Below are 27270 nucleotides of genomic sequence, written 5' to 3' on the forward strand. Positions count from 1 at the left end.
TGTAATGCTAAGGAATCATTGCTTGTAAATATCCTCCAGCAGGACATTTAAAAGCAGAAAACTCAATAGTTGAACAGCAAAAATGTTCTTACTGTGTAAGTGGATATTTGGTTAGTCAGTGGCTCTATTTGCTATGTAATTAGCTGTCCGTTTTCCCTGCAGATAAACATAACATTTTTTTTTGTTCTGTGAAAATATATCTACAGTGCCAGGCAAATAACAATTTGAAGTGATTAGACTTGTGGTATAAATTATTTATGACTCAAATGCCTAAATTCAGACGTACCGCAATTGAGAAGTTGTCACTGTTTGTTTTTGATTATATTGCTTTGCTCTTTGCACCTGTTTCATGGGAGTTGGAAGAAAGGGTGTTGGTTCATTACAAATATCCAGAAACCTATTCTGTGAGGGTTAATACATATAATTTTCCTAAGGTTTGTTCTTTTTCAAACAAAAACTTCAGAAACCCTGCGTTCCTGTATGCTGGATACAAGCACTTGACAAATTGTCCCTTACCATCTTTTGCTTAAGTAACACAGAATGTAGAATTTTCTTCTAAGTTTGATTCTGTGAACTTAGTGGAGAGATTATGTGGCCCTCCCCCTGAAATAATGATTTTGTTTTGTTATTGCTTTTTCCTCACAAAGCATGTCAGTATCAGAGAGATTCTACATCCTGTTTTTTGAAGTAGACTGAGCTTTTTAAACATTGTCCTATGTGTTCCCTTAGAGTCACATGTTCCTGTTTTTCTTAAACACATAAGACCTAAAGTCTTAAAACTTTACTTTTTTGAGATGAAGAGTCCTTAATAGATCTACTAGGTGTGTTCCCTTCCAACTGTCTCTCTTTGACTGGAATGTCTTTAAGACAGCTTTTTAGAAGTGAGCCATCCTGTACACATAGGTTGCAGAAACTTGGAATTGCCAATTTGAAGTGAATTTCAGCCATGGGGACAATATTTAACTTCTTTAGATCAATTTTCATTATTAAAAGTGTTTCTGTGCTTTTAGTACATATTTTTATGTAGGGAGAATAGAAGTGAATCTTTAACTTTTGAATTCCCATTCCCTTTGCAAGGTCTTTTTCATGGAAGGGTAGTTGTTGAGATGAGTCTGAATGGTAGTAGGTGTTAGCAGAGGGGAAGTGATCCCAGAGGCATTTTGAAATGGTAGTTTCCTGGGGCTGCCGGAACCCTCTTTGTGCTTTGTGTAGTAAAAGTGTTGGCAGCACTGCCTTCAAACCTCCAAACTTTGGGATTCAGTACTAGAGCCATGTTTGTTTCATTCTTGTTTTCTTCAAGATCCTGGTAACTAACTCATTCTTTCCTGCTACTAAAATTTTTTCCTTATCTAGATGTTTGGAATATTCTTGCATTTATGAGCCAGGTTGTAGGTGATTGTTTATTAAAAGGAGTAAATACAGAATTATATTTTGAGAAGGCTATGGTCTTGAACTATATACTCGAGCTCTGAAAATTTATTTAGAATGGAAGATTTTTATGTAATTTCTGTTCAAATAATGTGTAGTGACTAGAGGTTATACCTGAGAGGAAAGGGGGAGCTTGGATTCTTAGAAATAACAACAACTAATATTTGTAGTGCTTGTATGCACTCGCATAGTTCTAACTATTTGAAATATCTCCCAGATGCTGGTATTTTCCAGACATTGAGGTTACAACACTAGCACACCAGACAAATGTGTACCAAACCTTGACTTTATAGAGGGTAGAACACATTTTTTTGTTGGATGGAAAGAGAATAGTCCTACTTTCTGGAATCCTAACTTTGATTAAAACTGACATTCTCACTTCAAAAAGAGCACACTTCTCTTTTGGAAATGCCAGAAAGGGTAGGTCTTCTAAGGTTATTTGCTTCCCTCAAGTAAATATCTTGCCCCTCTCTCTACCTTTGTTATTTAGATCAGATCTCAGTATTAAATCACAAGCTCAGGATATTAATTTAGTTCAAAGGTTTTGTTTATTTCAGGCCTTTCTTTGTTTCCTAAAATAAAACTGTAGGTCACATAGAAAAAAACTGTTCCTGTAGTGTTGATGTTTAGCAACAAATCTTCCTGTTTGGAGGTGGCAATGTAAACCTTTTAATGAGAAGGAAGAGAGTCAGTAGGGATTGTACAACTGAGCAATCTATGTCATGGAGCCCTGCTGCCTGGTATGTAGTTGGTGCTCGGAAGTATATCTCCCTGCTTCTTCCATTTGAGAGAGTACAAGCAAAATGATAGCTATTCTTCTTCTTTTTTTTTTTTTGGTGGCTGGCCAGTAAGGGGATGTGAACCTGTGACTTGGTGTTATAAGGTTGTGCTCTAACCAACTGAGCTAACTGGCCAGCCCAATAGCTATTCTTGACTGTTGAGCAGTGACTTAAGTTCTAGACAGAAACATTTTACAAATGGTCTTGGCTTCAAAAAAATAGTCTACTTATGTCATCAATCAATGGTATATATATATAAAATTCTGGGGGTTAATGTATAGATATATTTTTGCAATATTATAGTTTGGAAAGCAAGATTATAAAATAATGTGACTGAGTTTTTAAAATAAATGAAAAAAATGTACTGGAACTTAGACATTCACCTGAAGATTTTCATTTGGGGAGATGTTCACTTATTATGATGATACAGCTGTTAATAATATTTGGAACTCTTGGAATTGCCCTATGAGTCTTGGATGCATTTTTGCTACATTCAGTAGTTTCATATCATTATATTTTTGAGGTGTTTTTTTTTTTTTAAAGATGACTGGTAAGGGTATCTTAACCCTTGACTTGGTGTTGTCAGTACCACGCTCTCCAAAGTGAGCTAACTGGCCATCCCTATAATAGGGATCTGAACCCGTGGCCTTGGTGTTGTCAGCACCACACTCTCCCAAGTGAGCCATGGGCTGGCCCTTTTTGAGGTATTTTGATTCACATTTTGGAAACAGGTAGCAGTGTTTTAGAACCAAGTCCAGTGAGGAGCATTGACACATTGAGCCGGTCACTACTATCTTGGGTCATCAATAAAGTGCAACTTATTTTTAGTATATGTGCTGCCGAAGCGAGCACAATAAAGTGCAACTTATAAACTACCTCTGAAGTTATATTTTGGCCACAGTAGTGCTATTAAAATAACTTACAATTTTTCTGAAGGCCTGTTCATTTGGCAAGGAGATTGTTCCAGGTGGAATGCTGTCCAATAGAACTTTGTGTGATGATGGAGATTGCTCTTTTTGTTACACTATGGCTGTTGTACACTTGATTTGACTGTGGAAGTGAATTTTTAATTTTATTTTGCTTTAAAAGAATCTAAAGTTAAGTTTGAACAGCACATGTGGCTAGTGGCTACAATATTTGATAGTGCAGATACAGACTATTTGGCTTTTAGTTTGACTTACAGGCTGAGTTGAGCAGTTTATGGTAAGAGACCTAAAGCTATCAAGGCAAGGTAAGTTTTAGAGTATCTGGTCCCCAGTCAACTATCCACCCTGTGTGCTGAGTAGTAGAAAATGCTGGAATTTGTCTTTCGAGCTCAGTGGTATCTAATCTTTATAGACTTGTATAGCCAAGTTTATCCTTGCCAAGGTGTTATCTGAATGATTTTAGATGATAACCTTCCCTCACGTTTGCGTTAATCAACTTTTGATGCTCATGATTGTTCTTCCCTGAAATTTAAGACCTGCTCTGGCAGTCCCCATCTGTTACCTGTACCTGGGGTTGGTGTGAATAAAGACTTGGCTTGCCGCTAGAAAAAGGCTGCCAACCCTTAGTTTAAATCTTTGCTTGGTAATGGTCGTTAGGCTAAGGTAACTGAAATGAACAAGTAAAATAAATATAGGGCCTGAGGGGACACTCTAAACATCTTTCATTTTGAACTGGTAGAATTTTGAAGTAAAAGAGGCTTTTCATTTGATGTGTAAGGCAGGTAAAAATTGATCATAGTCAATTTCTTAGATTGACCTCTAAGGTTCTTTAGAGTCTCCTTTCGATTTACCTTTTAACTTGATATATTCCAAGGATCTTCTGATGTTAGCCGAACTGAGCTCACTGTCTATTTCACATGTTTTATGCATTTCCTTGTTTTTCTTTTGTCTCTTTTGAAATTTTTTCAGTCTTTTTAAAAATCCTGACTACCAGTACCTATACAGTGCTGTATGCTTTCCCTTAAGCTCCCATGCTCAAGTCCTGCTTTGCTTATAAAGCCTTTTCTTTCTGCTCCAGTCCACTCTGTTCTTTGATCTTCTAAAACACTTCCGGGATCATCACACAGGTAGATGTTTGTCATAAGTTGCATTGTATTCTTATTTATTTTTCATATATGTGGATCTTCTCTTTCCAACTACATTATAAATTCCTTGAGCTTAAATCTGTGTCATATATTTTTCTATCATCTGTAGCAAGCTTCAAATACAGATATATTTTTAATGCTGGATATACCCCAGTTGGTTTGTAGAGTCATTTCAACACTTGAGACTATTTTTCTCACTCATTTTATTTAGTGAGCATTGTTTATAAAGTACAGTGGGAAATACAAAGATGGCTAAAATACAGTTTCTCCCCTCAAGGGAATTCTAGTCTGGTGGAATCTGTGGACTACACACACAGCTAAGTGTGCTAGGTGCTGTGAAAAATGTACTAAGTACTAAGGGAAATGAAAGGATGAACTCATTTTCATTGGTGAGGATTGGAGTAGGTTTTGTGGGGCAGATGAATGCCTGAATTTGCCCTCGAGTAAGGTTTCAGCAGATGAAGATAACTAGTCTTGGAAAGGACATTTAAGGCAGAGGGAACCCCTGGAAACAAAAGCATAGAGGAGGGAAAGCACCAAGGCTGCTATAGAGGTGGTCGGGAAATCAGTTACATGCATGATTAATGTGCAGTTAATGAGAAATTGAACCTCAGATTACTTCTTGATTGATACTGTAGTAGTGGTTCTCAAACTTTAGCATCAGAATCATTTGTAGGGCTTGTTAAAATACAGATAGCTGCACCCAGCCCCCTGAATTTGTTTCAGTAGGTTTGGGATTTGCATTTCTAACAAGTTCCCAGGTGATGCTGATGCTGCACATTTTGAGAACAACCCCTGCTCTAGAGCACCAGTCCATCTAACTGCCTTTTAGACATGCCTGTTTTGTGTATATAAATACCCCAGTGTTAACTCATAGTGGTGGTCTTGTTGCTCTGTGTACATACATCTGGTTTTCTCATAGTCTATAAGTTCAGGCTTATATCACTCAACCCTAGAGCAATGCTGTTTCAACAGTGATGAAAGTTGTGCATACTGAGCTTGCTGACTCAGATCCAAGTCTTTAAATATCTGAACTAAAAACACTTGCTTCTGGGAGCCCTTATGAAATGGGGGTTTTAAACCTTTGTGACTCAAAAATGTAAAGCAAAACTGGAAGTAGCAGCAATTTACAAACTTTGTCTCAGGGCCCCTTTACATTCTTAAAAATCAATTAGATCTCCAAAGAGCTTTTGTTTATGTAGGTTATATCTCTTGATATTTACCACTTTAGAAATTAAAACAGAATATTTAGAAATATTAATTCATTAGAAATAATAACCCATTACATGTTACATAAATTGTTAATGAGTAATAACTTTTCTAAAACAAAAATTTAATGAGAAGATGGCATTATTTTACATTTTTGCAAATCTGTGTAATGTTTGGCTTAATAGAAGATAACTTGATTCTCCTGTCTGCTCTGTATTTAATCTGTAGTGATGAATTGTTTTGGTTAAAGTATATGAAGAAAATTGGCCTCACACAGATGCATAGGAAGGGAAAAGAGTCTTTTAAGAGCATTTTCAGATAATTATGGATTTTCTTCTTAGATACTACTTTAAAAACTCGATAGGGTATAATTTCTTAGAGGTGGAATCTGAAAAAATATGATTTTTTTATTGTTACATAAAAATTCATTGGTCTGATCTGTGCTTTGAATGAATCCTTTATCAATGCATGATTTTGTATCATCATGCATTGTTGGTTGGAAAATATTGATTCACTGGGTTATGTGATCTTCCGAATATTGGCACATTTCATTATATAATATGAAAAAATTACATCTGTTAATATCATTTATCTCATCACAGAGGTCTTTAGTGTTGGGAAGCTGTCAAGCTAACAGTGGAGGAAGGTACGTTTTTCAAAATTCTGACTTTCTCTTGAAAGCTTAAATTTTGCCATTGTCAACAAATAGTTATTTTCCTTGAAGTGACAGGCTCATGTAGTTTATGTTGGAGAAAATGTCTGCCAAATATCCAGGATTGAGAAACCATAGTTCGTTTATTAGTCACTCTTTCAAGTAAAAATGGTGTTCCATGAACAAAGTCGCTAATTGAGCTTGCACCTCAGTTGCACAAGTGCTTTTCTTGGAGATAGTCACTGTGAAGTGTTGTACAGCAGAAGCACCTCAGTGTACTTCCCACTTTCTTACATGGGATAGTAAAAAGTCACATATTCAAGGGTTGAAATTTGATAGAATTATTTTTCTCCCTCAAGTGTTTCATCACATTCTTAAGTGAGAGTGGGGTTTTTTCTTGCAAACACTGGTGGCGTAAAATACTGAAAAGAATGGTTCTGTTTGGTTGCATTGTCTTGAGACAGTGTCTTCAGTTTTTATTCACCATTGCTTAAGTACTATCAGTACAAATGTCAACATAGTGAAAAAGACATATAATGTCTTAGTATTATTATGAAAATAGTTTTGATCCCCTGAAAGGATCTCAGGGGTCCTGTAAGAGTGCATGGACCACACTTTGAGAACTGCTATATTATGGTAATAAAAGTCAGGGGTGGCAGAATGGTGTGTCTCAGTGTGACTGATGCCTTAGAGACCTTACTCTTAAGCTCTGTAAGCTCAGAAACTCATTTTTAAAACTCCGTTTACTTAGAGATTGGACTCCTGGTTCATACTAACAACGTTAGAGATTGTAGTTTATAAAATACAACTTTATTTACAATAAGAGAAATGCCCAAAAGACACATTCCCTTTGGTTGCTGTTGGAAACCAAAACCATAATCTGAGCATAGAGTTTGGGAACATTGTCTAGAATGTCTTTAATGCCTCCTTTTAACCAGCTTTGCAATTTTGACTAACCTTTTTCCATAACAGCAGTGTACTTTCTCCATGGACTTGCTATGTCTGTTTTCCAGCAAACCTTTTTCCAGTGTCAGTGAGATAGACATTTTCTTTTTAACCACCTTTTTCTAGACTTTTTAGGCTATACTTCTTTTTAATTTGGCAATACATGATCACCTTTCTTCATTTTGATGTATTTTCATATTTAAAATTTTGAAGTTACACATATGAAATACATGAGGGTAAGTGTATGTGGATATAGGAATCTGAAATTTAACAAGATCCCTAGTAGATTTGTATGCACATAACAAAAAATGTAATGACTACCCATGTACACCAAAATTAAGAAATCGAGCATTACCAGTGCTGTTGGATTTCAATGTTGTTTTTATAACTGATTATTACGAAACATAGCATTATTTTTGTATGTTAAATTTTAGGTTCATTTTGTTTAGGTTTCTTTCTTCATAAATACACTTTTTTTAGCATATGATTATTTTCATAATCACAATGTAGTACAGATTATTGCTTATAATACAACCACTTATAATTATACTTTATTACTTATAACTACAGTGTAGAACAGATTATTTTATTCATTCCTGTACTGCTAGGTTCACCTGCTAATTGAGCCCAAGTCCGCACTCCTCCTTTCCTCCCCAAACTCTCTAACTCTTGCCCTCTATAATTCAAGTTGTGGTCATGAAAGTTCTGTATTGCCAACCTCTTCTCTGAACATTCTCTTTCCCTCCTTGCCTTCTCTAGAACTTGGATGGCCCCTAAAGACACTGCTTCCCCTGCAGCCCCCCAAAGGTGCTACCTCAGGGCCAAGAGTGTGGGTAACTGACCACGTTGTTCCCTGTTGACACTTTGCTACTTCTCCATTCTTCAAAAACTTGAGTTCCTTTCAAGCTCTACCTCCCGGTACCCCTCCTGCCACAGACATCAGTCTCTTCCTTTCATTCCTTTTTAGCTTTTGCTTCCTTCTGTTAATATCTCCTCCACTCCTTTTAAATGTAGACTTCAACAGTCCTACCAGTAATCCCTTGAACACGTAGGCCTGAGTTCCATCCCCATGGTCAAAGACTTCAAGCTTCTTACTCTAACCACCACCTCCTATCCTTCAACCCCTTGTTACTCGAAGGGGGAGGGTCCTCAAAATGGCAGCATCAGTATCCACTGGGAGTGTTAGGAAGCAAAATCTGCAGTTTAACAAGATCCCCAGGAGATTTGTATGCACATCTGAGTATGCAGTGTCCTCACTGTAATAATCCTTGTTAAATCTTCTTACCCATTGACCTCACACTTTTTTGCTGTCAGCCCTACCCTTGCTTCACTTCCCTTTTTACCCATCTCAGATGTCCTGTCCCATTTTAATGACTCCTTTAAAATACTTCTTAAAAATAACCATCAACTCCCTTGCCTTTCCATTTCATTTTAACTAGCAAAATTTTGATTATGGTTAAGTTTAGCTATCCATCTTCTTTTGTAACCTATGTATGAGCAGAAATTTGTTATAAGAGAAAAAACAATGGGAGATTGGGGAGACTAGTTTCAGTTTAAATTCAGGACCACAAACCTCAGGTGATACTTGCTGCTTGGAAGTCCTGCTGTTTCCCTAGGAGCTCCCTTTTCTTTGCTCAAAGACAAATAGATGTGTTGTGTGCTCAGCCTTTACTCTGAGCCTCCCAGAGGTTTCTGCCTCCCTACTTGCCCCACCTGCTAGTGAGAACATAAAATAGTGCCTTTGGCATAGTAGTTTCTCAGGAAATATTTGTTGAATGAATGGATGACCATGTTGTGGGAAGATTTCCTTCAGAGGGCTAGTCTGTTAGGCAAAACACCACGTCACAGGAGAGTGCCACCACTTCTTTAATTGAGTGACCTTGGGAAAGTCACTTAATCTCTTAGATCCTCATTCTCTTTATCCATGGTTGGGCATAATGATAATTGTTCGCCTCCCTTCACAGTTAAATATTGAGACACAAATAAGGCAGTTTTGTGCTGTGTGAACTCTTGGTGCTATCTATACATATGTAGGTTATATTAGTAATACCAGTACTAATGTTTTTAATCTGGATGTGTGGTATCTCCTAAGTTTGACTATTAGATTTAGATTTAGTGGAAAGAGCTTGGATTTTGGAATCACAGTATCTGTGTTCACATCTCTGCTTCTGAGCTAAGTGACATTAGGTAGCAGGTCATTAACAAATGAGGTAATACTAGTAGCTAATTCATAGTATTGTAAGGCTCAAATGGGATAATAATATACATAAAATTATTTCAAATTTATAATGTTCTGTGTGTTATGGTCTTTACATGTTAGGAGGGTGGGGGAGAAGGGTGGTTTGTCTTATTTCAGGTCTAAATCTCTTGATTCAGTGAGCACAAGCATCAAAAATGCAAATATGCTCAGCAAGAACATCTTTTTTTTCTTTTGCATGTTTTTTTTGGAATTGATTAGATTCAATGCGACATTTACTTACCTTGAAACATCGTGCAGAGATGTTGCTTCTTGGTCATTACATGTTGTGCATACCATGACCAAGACTTTGATCCTTTGTTTTTCAGTGAATTGATTTTTTAAAGCAAGCCTGACATGACATTCATTAATAATGCATGAAGAAGAAATTTAAATTGGAGGATTTAAAAAACCAACATTGGTGGTGGTGGTCTTTTTTTTGAGACAGACTAGATTTTTCTCCTTCACTAAATCTTGGTCACAGTTCCCTGCTTTGAGATTCAAGTAACTCGGATAGACCAGAGGCGTGACAATTAGACAACAAAGTCATAGACTTAGTTTATGGTCTTTCTTTGGTTCATAATAACCACATTCCTGTGTCTTAGGCTTAGGTAGATAGTCAGATTTTTGTGAGTTTATGATGTTGAGCTGCAAGATTTGAAACTGGCTGAGGCTTGCCTTGTTAGCCTAGTTAGCCTGTTGGTGGTGATTTTCAACATTTCATTTTAGAGAGTGCTTGGCCTGAGCCCAAGAATTCACAGTTTTGCCTGAGTGAAGGGTTTTAAGGAGCACTTCATTCTTCTTGCCACTATAGTAGTTTTTCCAGGACCTTTGTTGCCTCCTCTCTCTGTTCTGTTCTTACCTACCTGACCCTTGGTGAAGAGTAGGGATTGCCCCAGGGTAACTTCTGCACTTAGCCTATCCCCGTTCTTGTTAAATTTTTTGGACATATAAATAGCCTTTCTTAGTTGAGTCTAGATGAGACTCAGCCACTCCCTTCTATTAGTGGCAGTAGCAGGAGCAAGTAACTGCTTGAAACTTACAAGTGCTGTATGGTGAGGGTGGTTTTAAACCTGACTGAGTCAGAACCACTGACCTGGCACACAGACTCCCACCTGGACCCCTCTTTCTCTCATCACTGATGGCAGTGGTGGTGATGGCATTGGAAGGGAGGAGCCTGGGAATTTTGTATTCATAGTCAGGTTTGGCGACCACTGTCTTCAAGTAAACAGCAGTTCTTTCTCTGTTAATCAGAATCTTCTCCCAAACCACACAATTTATCTTTGACATTTTAAAAAACATCCTATGCCATTCTTGACCTCATGAACCGTGGTTAATCTACAGAGTGAGGCTTACGAAGCAACTGTCTTGGTTTGATTTCCATTCAGTTTGTCTTTGAATAGAAAAATTTCATCTTTCTAGGGCTGCTGTAAAAAATTAACAAACATGTTGGTTTAAAACAACAAAAATTGGTTCTCTCACAGTTCTGGAGGCCAGAAGTCTAAAATCAAGGTGTTGGCAGGGTTGATTCCTTCTGGAATCTCTGAGGAAGAATCCATCTCATGCCTCTCTCCTAGCTTTTGGTGGGTGCCAGCAGTCCTTGGTTTATAGACAATGTCTGCCTCTGTTTTCACATGACCTTCTCTTCTGTGTGTTCTCTTCTTATAAGGACACCAGTCATTGGATTTAGGGCCTACTGAAGTAATCCAGGATGCTCTCATGTCAAGATCCTTAACTTAATGACATCTGCAAAGATGCTTTTAACAAATAAGGTCACATTCACAGGTTCTGAGTGGACATGTCTTTGGGGGGTGGGGGAGGGGCACCATTCAACCCACAACAGTGGCCTTGCTGGCTCTTGTGTCATTCCTGGCCAGATTCTTTGCAAGTACTTGGCATTGCTTGTACGGGAGACAGTGAGGTCTGTGCTTCATCATCTAAGCTCTACCAGCAGACAAAAATGCAAAACACAAACATTTGACAGAGTCATTAAAAAGTGTTTTTCTCTTGGATTGAATTGTTCTGTTTTTAGGTATTATGTCTGAAAATATTTTCCTGTATTCCAAAATCCCAAGGCATTTAACTCACTTCCTATGAAGGTGAACAGAATATGACAAGATACTATTTTGCCTTAACTCAAAAGTTGTAGATTTAGGGCTGACCGGTTAGCTCACTTGGTTAGAGTGTGGTATTGGTAACACTAAGGTAAAGGGTTTGGATCCCCTTACCAGTCAGTAGGCAAAACAAAAACCAAAAAAAGTTGCAGATTCATACCTGATCATGAGTAAATCAGAAGTATATACGGTGTTTCTGGGCTGGCCAGTTAGCTCAGTTGGTTGGAGTACAGCCTTGTAACAACAGGGTCAAGGGTTCAGATCCCCATACTGGCCAGCTGTCAACCCCTCCCCCCCCAAAAAACCCCACAAACAAAAAAAGTATGTAGTGTTTCTCTAGACAGAAGATTACTTTATCACTTCCCAGATAGGGCTTTTTCTTACAGAGTTTGAATCCTCCTCTAGTTTAACATACAAGAGTACTTCAAAAAGTTTGTGTAAAAATAGAATTAAAGGATAGTACGATTCTTTCCATGAACTTTTCAAAGACCCCTCGTCTCTATAGTTTTATATTGTAAGTTGCATAATTCTGTGGCTTTAAAAAATATACATTTAATGCAGGCTAATGGTAATAAAACTTAAGCAATATGCAAGTGAAGAAAGCAAAAACTGAAAGCTCCCTTTCACTCCCCCTATTAAGTTTGGCGTAAATTTTTCTGAACCCTCTTTTATGGATTATGTGGTTTTTAGGGACGTACTGAGCTGATAACATAAAGCAAGGTGAATATATTGCTAGTTGTAACTACTTGTCTTAGGATACTACATTGCCTTAAATTCATTTCAGCAGCATTTTCATGTTTTTTTAATATCCAGAGTTTTCTAGATTCCTAGGTTCAATGTGGAGATAGTTTATTATCATATATAAGGAAAAGTTTAGGCTGTGAAAGCTACTTAAATAATAACTGTTGTTTCTACTTTTTCTTATAGATTCTAAAGTCTTTTTATATATTCCCTTTGCAGATTTAATCCAGAGACTGACTTCACTATAGAAACACTTAAAGTTGTATCAATGATTGGGGAAAGATAGTGGCAACAGGCAAAGGAAAACAGTTCTGACACACTAAGAAAATGAGTATGCTAAAACCAAGTGGGCTTAAGGCCCCTACCAAGATCCTGAAGCCCGGAAGCACAGCCTTGAGGACACCTGCTGCTGGTAATGCTTTATGTTTTTCCTTAATAGCAAATACATCATTTTATATAACGACTTCAATTTAAAATTTTTATTTTAAAAGACTACCTTATGAAAATTTATATATATTTTTTGTTTTTCTCTTTTTTTAATTGAAACATAATTGATTATACATTTTTGTGGGGTACAGAATTGACTATTATTTGTGTACATTATGTGATGATATCAAATCAGGATAATTCGCATATTCATCATTACAAAACATACTCATTCTGTGTGTACATTAACCAATTTCTTCCTAGCCCCCCTCTCTCTTTCAAAATTTATATTTTTGAAAGTATTTGAAAAAAGTTTTAATTAAAAGAAATGGAATTTTATATCTGGAAATCTTAATCAGTGAAGTTACCTTTTTATGTTATCTTATTTAATTTAGTTGATTTAGTATAAGGAGCTAAAATAGTCGTTAAGTCACTTCAGCATTTGATGCTTGTAATGTTAAGGTATTTCTTTAGACTTCTTCCCCGTGTCTTCCTGAACTCCTCAGGACCCTTCTCCTGGGGGGTTAGGGATATGTAAAGAAAACAGCAAAGACTAGCCTGGCTTAAAAGATGTTATTGCACTAATAGACTTCAAGTTGGCCACTGGCATCTAGAGAGCACACAGGACAGTGTTCAAGTCTAGCTCAATCAGGGAAAACTTCCTCAGGCATTTTATAGATGAACCCATGCCCTTTATTATCTTCAGCGATCTATCCCTCTTCTCTACCTCTTCCTGCACTATTTCAATTTACATCCCAAGATGATCACCTAAGGTCTTTAATAAGAGAGACAGGAGGGAGGGTATCTGCTGCCTGCTTTTATGGTCATTTTATGTGATTTGTATATACTCTAAGCTATCTTATGTTATCAGCCATTTCAGACAGCCAGGTGCCCACCATAATATATTAGGTCCAACATTGTTTCTTCACATTCTTCCATAAAGACATGCATTAGTTCTTCTGGAAAGCAGGGATCTTTGTGTTTGTATTTTTCACTGCTATGTTTCATCCACACACCTAGAACATTGCCTGGCACATAAGGGGAACTCGGTAAATATTTGTTGACTGAATGGAGATTCCAAGCTATTTACATTTTATGGATCAGGATAAAACAGGGTTCTTAAAAGAGAGGCCATAAAGCACCTTAGATGAGGGGAAAGCTTTATGGATAAAACAAAGGACTGTCAAGAAATGGATTTGTTTCAGGACTATTTATTCTTGGGGAAATCAGTCAGAACTGGAACCCCTTTTTTTTCCCCTTTGAAAACTTTCCTCTTTTTAAGACCCCTTCAAATGCCAGTCCTTCTACGAAGACTTCCCTATTGTACTCACCCATTTTAGGATTTTTATATTCACTTTTAGTATTTTCATGCACACCCCTTAGCATATAAAGTCTTTGAGTCTAGCAATCATGAGTAATTCAACTTGGTTTTCCCAACATTATTTAACACATACTAGAATTTTTTTTAAAGAGTAAAGCAGCTTATTAATATTAAAACTTAAAAAAAATACTGTATTGCATTTTTTCTTTTTTTTTTGGCAGCTGGCCGGTACAGGGATGGAACCCTGGACCCTGATGTTATCAGTACCATGCTCTAACCAACTGAGCTAACCAGCCTTAATACTAAAAGTTATATGCTCAAAAAGAAATAATTTTGAAGGAATTTAAGGCGCTTTAATGGAAATTGTTGTTCAGAAATTTATGCTTGAAGCACCCTATGAAGCTAAAATAGACTCTAATAATGACAGGGCTGGCCTCTGTCACTGGCATATTATTATTTGTTCTTTCTGAGAACGTCTACTCTCTTAAAAAGAAAAAAAGATCTCCGTAAATTTAAACTCCACAGTCTCCCTTTCTGTGTTGGATAGAGATATTTGGCACCTGCTCTGGGCTGGCTGGACCACTCTGCTCCCTCATCTTTGCATGGTTCAGTCCTTCTTGTTGATCAGTCCTCAGGTCAGATGTTACCTCCTCCATGTGGCCTTCCCTGATTGCTCATTCCAAGGCTCTTTGTCCTCCACAGCACTTAGACTACCTGAAATTTCCTGGAATGTTACTTTACTGTCTGTCTCCCCATCTCTAGACTCTGATCTCTACGAGGGCACTGACTGCTGTCTTGTTTTGTCTCCTGGCATAGAACAATAGCTGGGACTAGTCCTGAAGTGGTAGGAGCTCAATAAACATGTGCAGAGTGAATAAATACATTATTTTATCTAATCTTCATTTAAAAAGATAGATGATATTATCCCCTTACAAATGAAGAAATTAAACTCAGAGGTTGTATAATAACATCCTAAGATCATGTCGTGCCTAATAAATGGTAGAGTGATTAAGAATGTGGGCTTTGCCAGTTCACACTATTTAGTAAGTGCCTGTTGGATAAATACATGAATGAATTTTCAGTGTAAATATCACATTTCTGGCAAAATATAACTACTGTGTTTAGAGTAGAGATTGCACAAATTTATATTGCCTTGGCAGAGCAATATTTGGCCAGATGCTCTTTTTTTCTTTGCTGTGATTTCCACCTACCAAGGGAATAGGGTTTATCTGGTATTCTTGTGGTGATGATGGTACAGGCTGTGGCAGTGAATCCCCTCCTTCATCAAGCCTAATTGCCAATCTCTTTGGTTCAGTGGTCCTAGTTTTTGTCAGCTTTAATCAACTACTCAAATATAGGAAGAGCCCTTCTTGGTGGATATGAATGGGTATTTGCTCATGATGTGTACAAGGAGTTGGGGAGGGAGGAGAAAAGAATAAAATCAGATCTGTATTATAAATATAGGTCTGGGAAAAGGACTAGTTTTTAAATTTTTTCTTTGACTTCTTTCAATCTTAATTGCAAATAAGTAGTAAACCTCACCTACCAGCTCATTGAGTTTTGACAGCATTGAAAATGGTAGTGATGGATCAAGTACCCTGTCTCCTTGCTTAAAAAGACAAAAAGTTTGGGGCTGCTCCTGCTGATATTGGCTTTCTCTAGTTTATTTTCATTTGAGTCAGAGGTTGTCTGCTTGAATATGAAATTGAACCTTTTCTCATCTTTTCTGTTTTTGGTTGCAGCTCCAGTAGAAAAAACAATATCCAGTGAAAAATCATCAAGCACTCCATCCTCTGAGACTCAAGAGGAATTTGTGGATGACTTTCGAGTTGGAGAGCGAGTTTGGGTGAATGGGAATAAGCCTGGATTTATCCAGTTTCTTGGAGAAACCCAGTTTGCACCAGGCCAGTGGGCTGGGATTGTTTTAGATGAACCCATAGGCAAGAATGATGGTTCAGTGGCAGGAGTTCGATATTTCCAGTGTGAACCTTTAAAGGGCATATTTACCCGACCTTCAAAATTAACACGGAAGATGCAAGCAGAAGATGAAGCTAACGGCCTGCAGACAACGCATGCTTCCAGAGCTACTTCACCTCTCTTCACTTCTGCAGCCAGCGTGGTGTCCTCTTCCCCAGCCACTTCCTCAAATATTCCCCATAAACCTCCCCAGCCAGCATCAAAGGATCCTTCAACTGCATCTCAGATCAGCAACCTTACGAAAACGGCCAGTGAATCTGTCTCCAACCTTTCAGAAGCTGGCTCAATCAAGAAAGGAGAGAGAGAGCTCAAAATTGGAGATAGAGTGTTGGTAAGTCAAGAAACCTTCTAAGATCATTGTGTTGAACTGAGAGATAATCACTGATGAGTGGTGGGAATATAGACATAGGGTACTCTGTGGTTCAGTCTGTTCTGGATGGATGACCGCTCATTCAACAGAGAAATTAATCACCTTTTCTAGTTGTTCAGTTTGTAGATAATATGCAACAAATTAGAAACTGGCTATGTAGTTTGTTTATAGTATAAGTGTAGATCTGCAGTGTTCTACTCTAGTTTTATCTATCAGTTTAACCAAAAGGATATTGAGTTTATAACTTGCAAATATTAAGGTAATCTTACTTGGCAAAACAAGCTCAAAAGTGGACTTAGATGTGTGTATAAAAGTTTGGGGTTTTTTCCTTCTGTTTTTTAAATATTTGCTTTAAGAATAGTATGTGGGTGTCTGTAAGGTCCTGCTTCCTTAAATGTCTTGGAAAACTCAGACATCAGAGGATATTATTTCAGAATTTATGGGCCTTTTAAATGATCGGGTTTAGATCTAGGGAGAGGGAGGAAATGTACAGTAGTTTCTGTTTTACTAATATGCAGTAAGCACAAGGTATAAGGTCTGTGTGTTGGGGCCGATCCCGTGGTGCACTCGGGAGAGTGTGGCGCTGGGAGCGCAGCGACGCTCCCGTTGCGGGTTCGGATCCTATATAGGAGTGGCCAGTGCACTCACTGGCTGAGTACCGGTCACGAAAAAGACAAAAAAAAAAAAAAAAAAAATAAGGTCTGTGTGTTGTATATTCTAGAACCTCTCAATTTACAACATAGTGATTGATTTGTTCTTTTCTTTTTTTTTTTAAAAGAGGATCAGTGTAGTATAGTGCTGAGAACACAAGCTGATTCTCAGCTTTGACTTTGTGATTTCAGCCAGATGTTTAACTTCTAAGTTTCCTAGTCTGTGAAAGTGAGGTTAATAATAGTACTAACGTCATAGCTTTGCTGTGACGATTAAATTAGATAATGCATATAAAGTTCTTAGCAGTGCCTGGCACATACACAGTAAATACCCAAGAAATATTAGCTATTTTTTTCATTGTTAGAACTAAAGTACCATTTTGATGAATATTTCAACACTTCAGTTACTTAAGTTCAAGGTGTGAAGTTTGTCAGAAATTTTTAAACCTGTGCTCTTTCAGTTTCCTGTAATATGTTCAACAGCTGTAAAATTCCTTAGGTCCTGATGGCTTCCAATAATATATTAGGAATACAAGAATGACTGTTAGCCCTTAGAGTGTTCTAGGTATCTCATTTAATGTTTCAACAATGTTATGGAGTAGCCCACATATAAGAGATAAGGAAAGTGAGCTCTGTGAAGTCACTTGCCCAAGGTCCAAAACCTGAAGAGTAGTTTATCTGCAGTTTAAATTTAGATTTTTTTACTCTGGGGCCTGCTATGTAAAGTTATTGATAGATAATATAATTTTTAAATTGGAAGTATTCTTTGTGATTTTGTTGTCTTCTAGTAAGGAAACTTAATCCCAGAGAAATGAAGTTACTACCTATGGTCATAAAGTGAGTTCATGCAGATGTTAGAATCAGAACCCAGGACTTCTGTTTCCCAGTGCTGTGGCATCATGAATGCATGAGCCCTCACGTACCTGTGGGAGCCCTTTAATACCTGTTACCTTCTAGAGGATCCTTCTGGATCCCTTAGTTTCTAGGTTAGTAGGTTCGTTCTTCTAATTAACATAATCATGAATTTCAAAGGTTGATGCTCTAGAACTTAGAGTATCTTAAGACAGCATTTCAGTGCTATGTAGCTCAACTTGTATCTTGTTTGTGTAGCTAATACTCACTTGCTACCCCAATTTTGAGTTTGCTGCAACTGCTCTTTTGTTGCAACAAAGGTTTTACATTTTTTGCTTTTTTCATTTTTACTGTGTGTGTGTATATATATATATAGATAGATAGGTAGGTAGGTAGGTAGATAGATAGATAGATATAGCTGCCATTAATGCCCTTTAAAAGTTTTTTTTTTTTGGTGTATCTTTTACTTCAGTAGGATAAATTCATAGAGGTAAGTTACTAGGTCAAAGGACATAAACTTTTTTATGGCTTATGGTATATACTAATCTAGTAAGCTTTGATTAAATAAGAAACCCGTTACCTTAGCACAAGACTATGGTAGATTAGATTGCAGGTTATGTGCAGTGCCATTCAAAGTGCTTAGCTGTTAATGACTTATTTCTTTTCCATTCGAGAAAACATATGTCAAACTATCAAAGCAAGAAGCTCTTCCCACCAACCAAGATGAGAAGCAATTGATTAAAATACTAGTCAAGTAGTATGCTGGTTGACCACTGAAAGACACAAAATGACAAGGTCAGGCTCACTTAACTTACAACAAAAGGCTTCCATGAAAATGTAATTATTAAAGGGGACTTGAAGAAGAGTAGGAATTGGTCAGGCAGCATGAAGTGGTGGTGGTGAGAGGGAATATTTTAGCAGAGAGAAGATCAAACTTCCTGAGATGGGAAGGAGTTGGCACTTTGAGGAGAGGCCAATGTCTTCCTCCAGGTGCAGTGAGCGAGTGGTAGGAGGTCAAACGTAACTATGTGGGATCTGCAGGGTCTGGAGATGTGGGGCCTATAAGGGTAGGTCATGATAAAGATTTTGATTTTGATGTGAAGAGCAACAAGATTGAGTGATATGATTAGATTTGTAAAGATTACTCTAGCTGCTTTGTACAGAATGGATTGGAGGTGGGTGAGATTGGATTTGGGGTGACCACTCTGAAGAAGGTGGATTTTGAAGGAGAGTAGAGAAGTCAGGATGATACCAGAAGAGACTGTGGGTCTAGAGAAGATTTTATTTTGTTTTTTTTAAAGATGACAGAGTCCAGAGTGTTTATATCCTGACTAAAATGATCTAGACTAGAAGAATAGGTTGAAGGTACAGGGAGGGAGGGGACTCTGATGGAATGAGGTTGCTGGGGAGGTGAGAAGTGGGCACCCTGAGCACAAAGGGAGGGATTCACTGGCCTTTGAGTGGAGTGAGGGAGGGAGGCTTCCTCCATTTTCACAGGAAGGAATAAAGAGAATCTGCAGATGTAGGTTGGTTTGCAGAGGTTTGAATGGCATATGTGTAGGAAAGTTTTAACTACATGCTCAAAACTAACATAACAGAATTTAATTAGATCTGTAAGAGTCTTAGTTGTATGAGTGTGTTATGGAGGCAATGAAATTATTTAATTCCTTTGATTAGTATTTCTAGGAGAAAATTACAGGAGTACTTTAGAATTCTGGTATTTTAGAGCTGGAAAAGATCTTTTGAGATCATCAAATGCTTCTTTTTTTTTTTTTGTCGTTTTTTCGTGACCGGCACTCAGCCCGTGAGTGCACCGGTCATTCCTACATAGGATCCGAACCCGCGGCGGGAGCGTCGCCGCGCTCCCAGCGCAGCACTCTACCGAGTGCGCCACAGGTTCGGCCCCAAATGCTTCTTTTTGCTGAATAATACTGAAGCCCAGAGAAGAAACGTGACTTGCTTCAGGTCATAAAATTATGTGATCTATATGTGTGCATATATCATCATGTCCTCTTGTGTTCCCAGTTCCTGTGTCTTTTTTGCACTTTAACATGCTGTCCTTTTTAAAATAAATCTTTGATTTAGAAATATAAAACACTTTGACTTCAAAATTAATTAATTTAAAGAAATTAGATTTAGAAATCTAAAATATTTGATTTGGAATTTTCCTAATTAAAAAAATTGTATTGATCACCAGAAACCTAACAGAACTTAGATCACTGTTATGTGAGGATTTGTCTAGAGTTTTCCCAGTCCCACCTATAATGCCCTCATGGTTCCTGCCATATTGAACCAGCGGGCAGGAGTTCAGCCTTCCTTCTCTATGCACATTGACCCCATGTAAACTCTGTTTTTCCTCTCATCGCATGAAGAGCAGGAAAGGGGATTTCTGTATTATGTCTGATGGTTAGCCAAATGACCTCTGTAAGACCCAAACAGGCACCTGTGACTTGAGGAGGGAAGGCAGTCAGGGCTTGGAGGTGCTCCCCTGTGGCAGCTCTCCCCTCACTCTATCCTCACAGCCATCAGTGGGAAATGGGAATGACAATAATGATGGGAGTATATATATATATATATATATATATATATATTTTTTTTTTTGAAAAATATTATGGATTAAATGCTTAAAGAATTAGCTATAAAGCTGTGCTGATTTTGGCAATATCTGGAGCCTCAAGGAGGGTCACACAGAGTTGCTTACAACAAACCTGTGTGTGTCCTTACCACCTCTCTGGCTTCTCTGTTTTTCCATTTATCTGCATGAATATTTCATGGATCTTGTTAGTTGAAGATTGTTTTAGTCTGTCTTATGTGATGAGCTTCTTTGGGTTGATGCTGTGGTTCATTTGGCCGTAAGAGAGAGTCAAACCTCTTTGCAGACTGGGACTCCTCAGGGTAATTCATTACTCTGAATGTTTTTTAGACAGTCTTGCTGCATTTTGGGGTATATTGAGAAACTTGTCCAACTTCCAGCTGTTCTGTTTCAATGTGGTTGTCTTTATGTCTGGGACTGTGTGTTCTACACTGAATTCTTAGCTTATGACCATATATGAGAAGGAGGCTTTTCAGCCTTTTTAAAAAAAAATTAATTAGTTAATTTTTTTTGGCAGCTGGTGGGCGCAGGAATCAAACCGTGAATTTGGTGTTATCAGCATCGTGCTGTAACCAACTAAGCTAACCGGCCAGCCCCGGCCTTTTATTTTTTAAACTGACAAGCTTTATCTTTCAATCAGCTGCTACCAGGGCTCTTATGCTAAGAACCTTACAGTAGCTTTTTCTTGTTCTCAACTCTTCTTAGAGGTCTTTTTGATACTGTGAGAGGGAAAAAAATCTTCCCGAGAATTAAAAAAATCTTTATTCATAGGATTTATTTCGCTTGTGTTTGAAACTTAACTAACTTATAGTTCATCCGGTGTGTGCTTTTTGCGTGTGTCTTTCTTAATTTTTTCAACGTTGTTTGTGAGATTTATCTATAACATGTAAATTTAAAACGTACACATAGCGGAGTCATATTATATGTACCATTTTACAATATACCTTTGTAGATTTGGGGCATTTCTATACTAGGGAGCTATAGTTCTTTATTTTAAAAAAGTCTGCTGTTTGATATTACTCTGTTTAGATGTACTGTACCTAATTTAATCATAGACGTGTGCCCCCGTTTCTTTCCCTAGAAAGGAAATCTGAGTCAAAGAGTATATACATATTTTAAATTGTACTAGGTGTTGTCAAATTGCAATCTAAAAAGCCTTTAACATTTTATGTTCCCACAAACAGTATACAAGTACAGTTGCCCCTCGGTATCCATGGGGAATTGGTTCCAGGGCCCCTCACAGATACCAAAATCCATGGATAATCAAGTCCCTAATATGACATGGCATAGTGTTTGCATATAATCTATGCACATCCTCCCGTGTACTTTAAATCATCTCTAGATTACTTATAATACCTAATTCAATGTAAATGCGGTGTACATAGTTGCCATACTATATTTGCTTAGAGAATAATGACGAGAAAAAAGGTCTGTATGTGTTTAGTAGAGACACAGTGAACCTTACTTCTTGTTCTTAGTATTTTTGATCCACAGTTGGTTGAATCCACAAATGCAGAACCCACAGATACAGAATGCCAACTCTATGACCTTTCTAATAATTTGATTTCTTCTATTTTTCTCAATCCTCTTAACTGTGACTTAGAACCCCCAATCCTGTGAGCCTGATTGTGGCTCTTATATTGCACTTATATTGGGCATTTGTTGGTCATCTACCTGGGGAGTTCATTACTAACTAAATGAACTCCCTACAAAGAATCATAGGATTTTGAGCATGGTTGTCACATTATGCCCTTGAAGTGGAGGATTAAACTGTAAAGTACGTAAACAAGAGGTAGAATTAGGGCAAATGGGGTAAAAACTGGGGAATGAAGGTTTTACCTTTCACCATAGGAGTGTTGCACAGTAGAGCTGTCTGGACTGGTCTCTATTTGAGGTAATTGTATTACTCGAGGTAATATAAAGTACCTATTCTGGCTCTTTCATTTCACAGGTGATTAAGTTTTAAGTGAGGGTTAAATTTGTATTTGATAAATACCAATTAACCATGTTTACTTTTTAAAATAAGTTGTTTAATTTAGAATATGACAGATGCGGGCCGGCCCCGTGGCGCACTCGGGAGAGCGCAGCGGCGCTTCCGCCGCGGGTTCGGATCCTATATAGGAATGGCTGGTGCACTCAGAGCGCGGTGCGGGCGAAACCACGCCAAGGGTTGCGATCCCCTTACCGGTCACAAAAGGAAAAAAAAAAAAAAAAAAGAATATGACAGATGCAATTTGAGAAATAGTGGCTTATCTGTTATTTGTGATTATTTTTTATAAAGCTGATCTGAATGAAGCCTGTGGTTTGCTTGGGGAATTACTGACCACAGCCTGTTAGACATCTCTTGGGAAAACAATGGTCATGATGGTAACTTAGACTCACCCCCAAAGAATTCAGCAGATTATTTGAAGAGATTGCATCATCCTTAACTAATGTGTTGTTCTCCGCTCATGTGATGAGAGTTGGACTGCTGCTCTGAAGGGTGCATTGTAGGAGGAAGGAGAAAACTGAGGTCAATTTTATATAGTTGACTTATTTATAGATTTCATGAATACCAGCAAGAGTACTAAAAAGCCAAATGTGCCAAATCTAGAACTAGTACTCTTGTTAATATGGGCAAACTAGCTGCTGACATATATTGATTGGGCTCTTCCATTATCTGTCAGACACTGTAATAAGCAATTTTATGTGGATTATCTCATTTAATCCTCATGACAATCCTATAATTATCCCCATTTTACTAATGAGGAAACTGAGACTTGGAAATTGAATAACTTGACCAATCAGTAGATAAAGCTGGCACTTGAATTTAAAAGTTGGAAATTTTAAGCCCATGCTCTTTATTAGCATATTTCTTCTTTTGCTCACTTCAGAGACAACAGATTCAATCTCAGCCATGGGATATCTTTTTTTAAAACTTTGTTTACATGGAAAAGTGGCCTTTTCTATGTAAGTCCAGACTGAGAAGGTCACCTTTCATTTGCTCAGCACATGTTTGTTTAGGGTCTGCTCGGTGCTCTGCTGGCATTGCAAGTGGCATTGCTGACACAGCAGAGCTCCTGCCCCTGGAGATTTCTCTATCCTCGAACTCCAGCCTCTCATGGCACCAGGACATTTCTGAAATATCCTGGAGCTGCCTGCCCTCTATCGCCTCTCACGGGCCTTTCACATGCCCTTCCTACCTACACTACCTTGAAATCGCCACCCCTTTGTTTCCTTAAACTAATTTCACAAAGTTTTTCTTCTAGAGAAATAGTATAGCCTTGAAGCTTTAACATATTCCATCTTCAACAAAGAAATAAGAGAGCTGGAAAAAAAAACAAACCCAGAGTTATTCCAAACTGATAGTTATATTCAGAGAAAAGTAATAAACAAATGCCTTTAGTATTGAAAAGAAAGACTAAAAATAAACTTAATATTGGTCTTAGGAAATTAGGAAGAAAAGAACAATAAACTTGAAAGGAAGTGGGAAAAAGGAAAAAGATAAAAAGAGAACATAGAAAACAAAAGGGAAAAATCCAAAAGCTGGTTCATTGTAAAGACCAATAAAATAGATAAATTACCTTCCAAAGGTAATCTATACTTAACATAACCCCATTAGATTGTATTTTTTTTAGAATTAGCCAAAATTATTTTTTAATTTATTAAATAAATAATAAACAAATCTGCTTGACCTAAAATGCCTATCAGGAGGGGCTGATTTAATAAACTAGAATACATCCATTCAGTAGAAAGACATGCAACAGTAAAAACAAAAAAGGATTTTTATTATGTTTTGATAGGGAAAAAAGCAAAGTACAGAACGGTACATGTAGTACACTGGCTTTTGTGTAAAAATAAAAGGATTTAATAAAAATTTAACATTTGCTTTTATATTCATAAAGAAATACTAGGAGTAAGGATACTCTCACAATCAAGAATAGTGGTTATTCAACTGATTGGACCTTCCAAAAAAAAAAGGAAGAGTGGTTACCTGTGATGTTGGGAATGGGGCAGATAGGGAAAGGGATTAGTAAGGGAGTCTCTTCACGCTGTACATGTTGATATTGAGAATTTTTTGAACCATGAAAATATACTGCCCATTTAACTCTCTCTATTAGAGTTTTTTAAATCGTTAAGAAAAAGGAGAACATCCTGAAAGAAAAATGGGTACAGCATATATTGTGGTACATCTGTACTGTGGAATACTTAACAGTACATCTGTATTGTGGAATACTCAAAAGCCACCATACCATGGAAGGGAAAATGAACCAAAATGTCAGCAGTGATTGTCTCTGAGTGTTACATTGATGTTTTTGCTTTTAATGTTCTTAATTTCCTGCAGTGATCATCTCTTTTATAATTAGGGAAACTTTTAAAAAAGAAATCAAGAAAAAAGAAGCTTAGAAAAATAAAATCAATGAATATTCTGAAGAAGTACAGTAGTAAGGGAAACCAGTGCTAGCAAATATGATACAGATTTTAAAAGAGCAATAATTGAAATGCTGTGGCAGCAGCACAAATATTGAACTTTTGAACCCCTAGAAAGACTCAAACACATCTGTGTGTTTTCATGTACACATAAGAGAGAATATACACTGATGGGATAATTTTGGAGAATAATTAACATTTGCACGTTATATCAAACAGTGGCTGGGACAGAAAGTTAAACATTAAAAAAGACATAGCTTTGAACAGTTCATATAAAATAAAATGTGAGGAATGGCAATTTTAATAGTTGTGAAGAAACAGAGAGCCTCACAGTAAGAAAATATCAGTGCAGTCAATTATTTCAAAGTACTTAAATTTTTATATACCATACAATGAGAGAGGCTAAAATCAACTGTGTTGTGTAGATGTGTGAATATTTGTCCTTAATATGTATGTGTTATTGCTTTCTATGGATATAGATGTAAAGGGAGTATGAGAAAATACACCAGGTGTTAAAGAATAGGGATTATGGATGAATTTTGTTTTCCTTTAATGATGTAAGAATTTTATTTTTGTAGCAAATATTTATCTTGAAGTAGGAAAATCATTCTGGATTTATAAACTATCTAAGGAAGGAAGTTTGGTGGACAGCCTTAATGACTACATATTACATAGGCTTTTCATTTTTGGACTATATAAGTTATAGAATGACTGATACTGTAAGTCACCCAGGTAGTTACCGATCTTTCTTCAAAAGAACTCTAAAATAAGAGAAGGTAAAGTGAAGAAGCCCCTGATGGAAATAATGGAATGCAGTAGTGAATTATTAGCTGGAACCACAAAGGATTAAGATGTAGAATTATGTTCATCTTTTCACTTTAACCTTCTCTTCTTCTAGGTTGGTGGCACTAAGGCTGGTGTAGTCCGGTTTCTTGGGGAAACAGACTTTGCCAAAGGGGAATGGTGTGGTGTGGAGTTAGATGAACCTCTTGGAAAGAACGATGGTGCCGTTGCTGGAACAAGGTTTGTTTGGAATTGTGGAACATCTTGTCTTCCTCTTGTACATGAAGATGCTCACACACATCTCACCAAATGTGCATAAAAATAGAAATGAATGTTTTGAAGAGGTGCACTTTTATTATCTAAGACCTGTCTATGGTTTTTTCCCCCCACTATAATTAGAGTTGTTCTCTTGACTGTCTCTTTAGTAATATGTATAATACAGTCATCCCTTGGTGTCCATGGTGGATTGGTTTCAGGACCCCCACAGATACTAAAGTCTGCAGATGCTCAAGTCCTTTATATAAAATGGCATAATATTTGCATATAACCTACACTCATCCTTCCGTATACTTTAAATCATCTCTAGATTATTTATGACACCTAATACAATGTAAATGCTATGTAAATAGTTGTTACACTGTATTTTTTTAATTTGTATTTTATTGCTGTATTGTTATTTTTTATTATTATTGCTTTTAAAAATATTTTTGATCTGTTAGTTGAATCTGTGGATGTGGAATCCACGGATGGAGAGGGCCCAACTGTACATCTGAGCAGATTATGAATAAGCATTTGGTTTATTTTTCAAAACAGGAAATATGTTACCCTTTTGGCTTCTCTCCCTTTTATAGCAGTCAACCTCTGAAAGAGTTCCTGGGTGTTCAGTGGTTGGGGTAGGGGGTCAGGTGTCCAGGCATGGGGGTATGGGTAGGAGATACTGCCTTTGTTAGAAAAAGAACTGCAGACTGTCTTCCTGTCTGATAACAATGCCATTCTGTGGCATGAGGACAGACCGGCAAGCAGACCTCTTCCATTGTAAGGATGATGCCATTCTTGCCTCCCAGATACAGGATGGGAGTCAGATAATACACGTGAATGCAAGAGGCATTTCCCACACTCTTTTTCAAAATGTTTTGAAGGCTTTGGGCATGGCCCTGATATATGATGCACTATTATTAATAGTATACAGCATATTAATGCATCACTTGATTGTTAAAGTCTTGTAATTAAAGTTTTACTTACAAAACATACACAAATTGATTATAAGCATGTGGACTTTATCTACCAAATACAATAATAATGACTTGGAGAGATAAAAATCTCTTGGTGCTACAATGATTATGAAGCCATCCCTTGATATTAAAACATTGTAATCCTTGAGAGTCATAAGATCTCCGGTGTCAGTTTGATAACTGACACTACTAGTTAATATTTCTCCATGTTTATTGTAGTGGATCTGCCAGAGTTGGGTGCTTGTTTGATTCTTTCTCCCTTTGTTTGGCATGGTTTTATTAAGTGGGATCACTATATGCTGAACTCCTCTGCTGTACATTTATCAGATGGTAGAAATATTTATTCCCTTTGCATGAAACCTCAGCAACAGATGATTAATCCCATCTCTGTGTATCATATTGTTATTAGTGTGTTTTCTAAAACATCATTGAGGTTATTTATCACGCTGCACACATGTGAATGATACTTGCTGGTATATAA

The 27270-nt window shown here is 37.3% G+C and overlaps 1 protein-coding gene across 7 annotated transcripts in view; it reads left to right on the forward strand.

Annotated features, from left to right (window-relative positions):
- The window catches only part of CLIP1 (CAP-Gly domain containing linker protein 1), a 107089-nt gene that overhangs the window by 18579 nt on the left and 61240 nt on the right, over window positions 1-27270 (forward strand). For all 7 annotated transcript variants that reach the window (XM_063086537.1, XM_063086538.1, XM_063086541.1 and 4 more), the window contains exons 2-4: window positions 12395-12587; window positions 15665-16230; window positions 25673-25797. In XM_063086537.1, the coding sequence (XP_062942607.1) occupies window positions 12503-12587; window positions 15665-16230; window positions 25673-25797 (776 nt within the window). In that variant the 5' untranslated portion in view covers window positions 12395-12502. The remainder of the gene's footprint in view (window positions 1-12394; window positions 12588-15664; window positions 16231-25672; window positions 25798-27270) is intronic.

Source organism: Cynocephalus volans, chromosome 2 (genome assembly GCF_027409185.1).
Source record: "Cynocephalus volans isolate mCynVol1 chromosome 2, mCynVol1.pri, whole genome shotgun sequence".
Classification (NCBI taxonomy): Eukaryota; Metazoa; Chordata; class Mammalia; order Dermoptera; family Cynocephalidae; genus Cynocephalus; species Cynocephalus volans.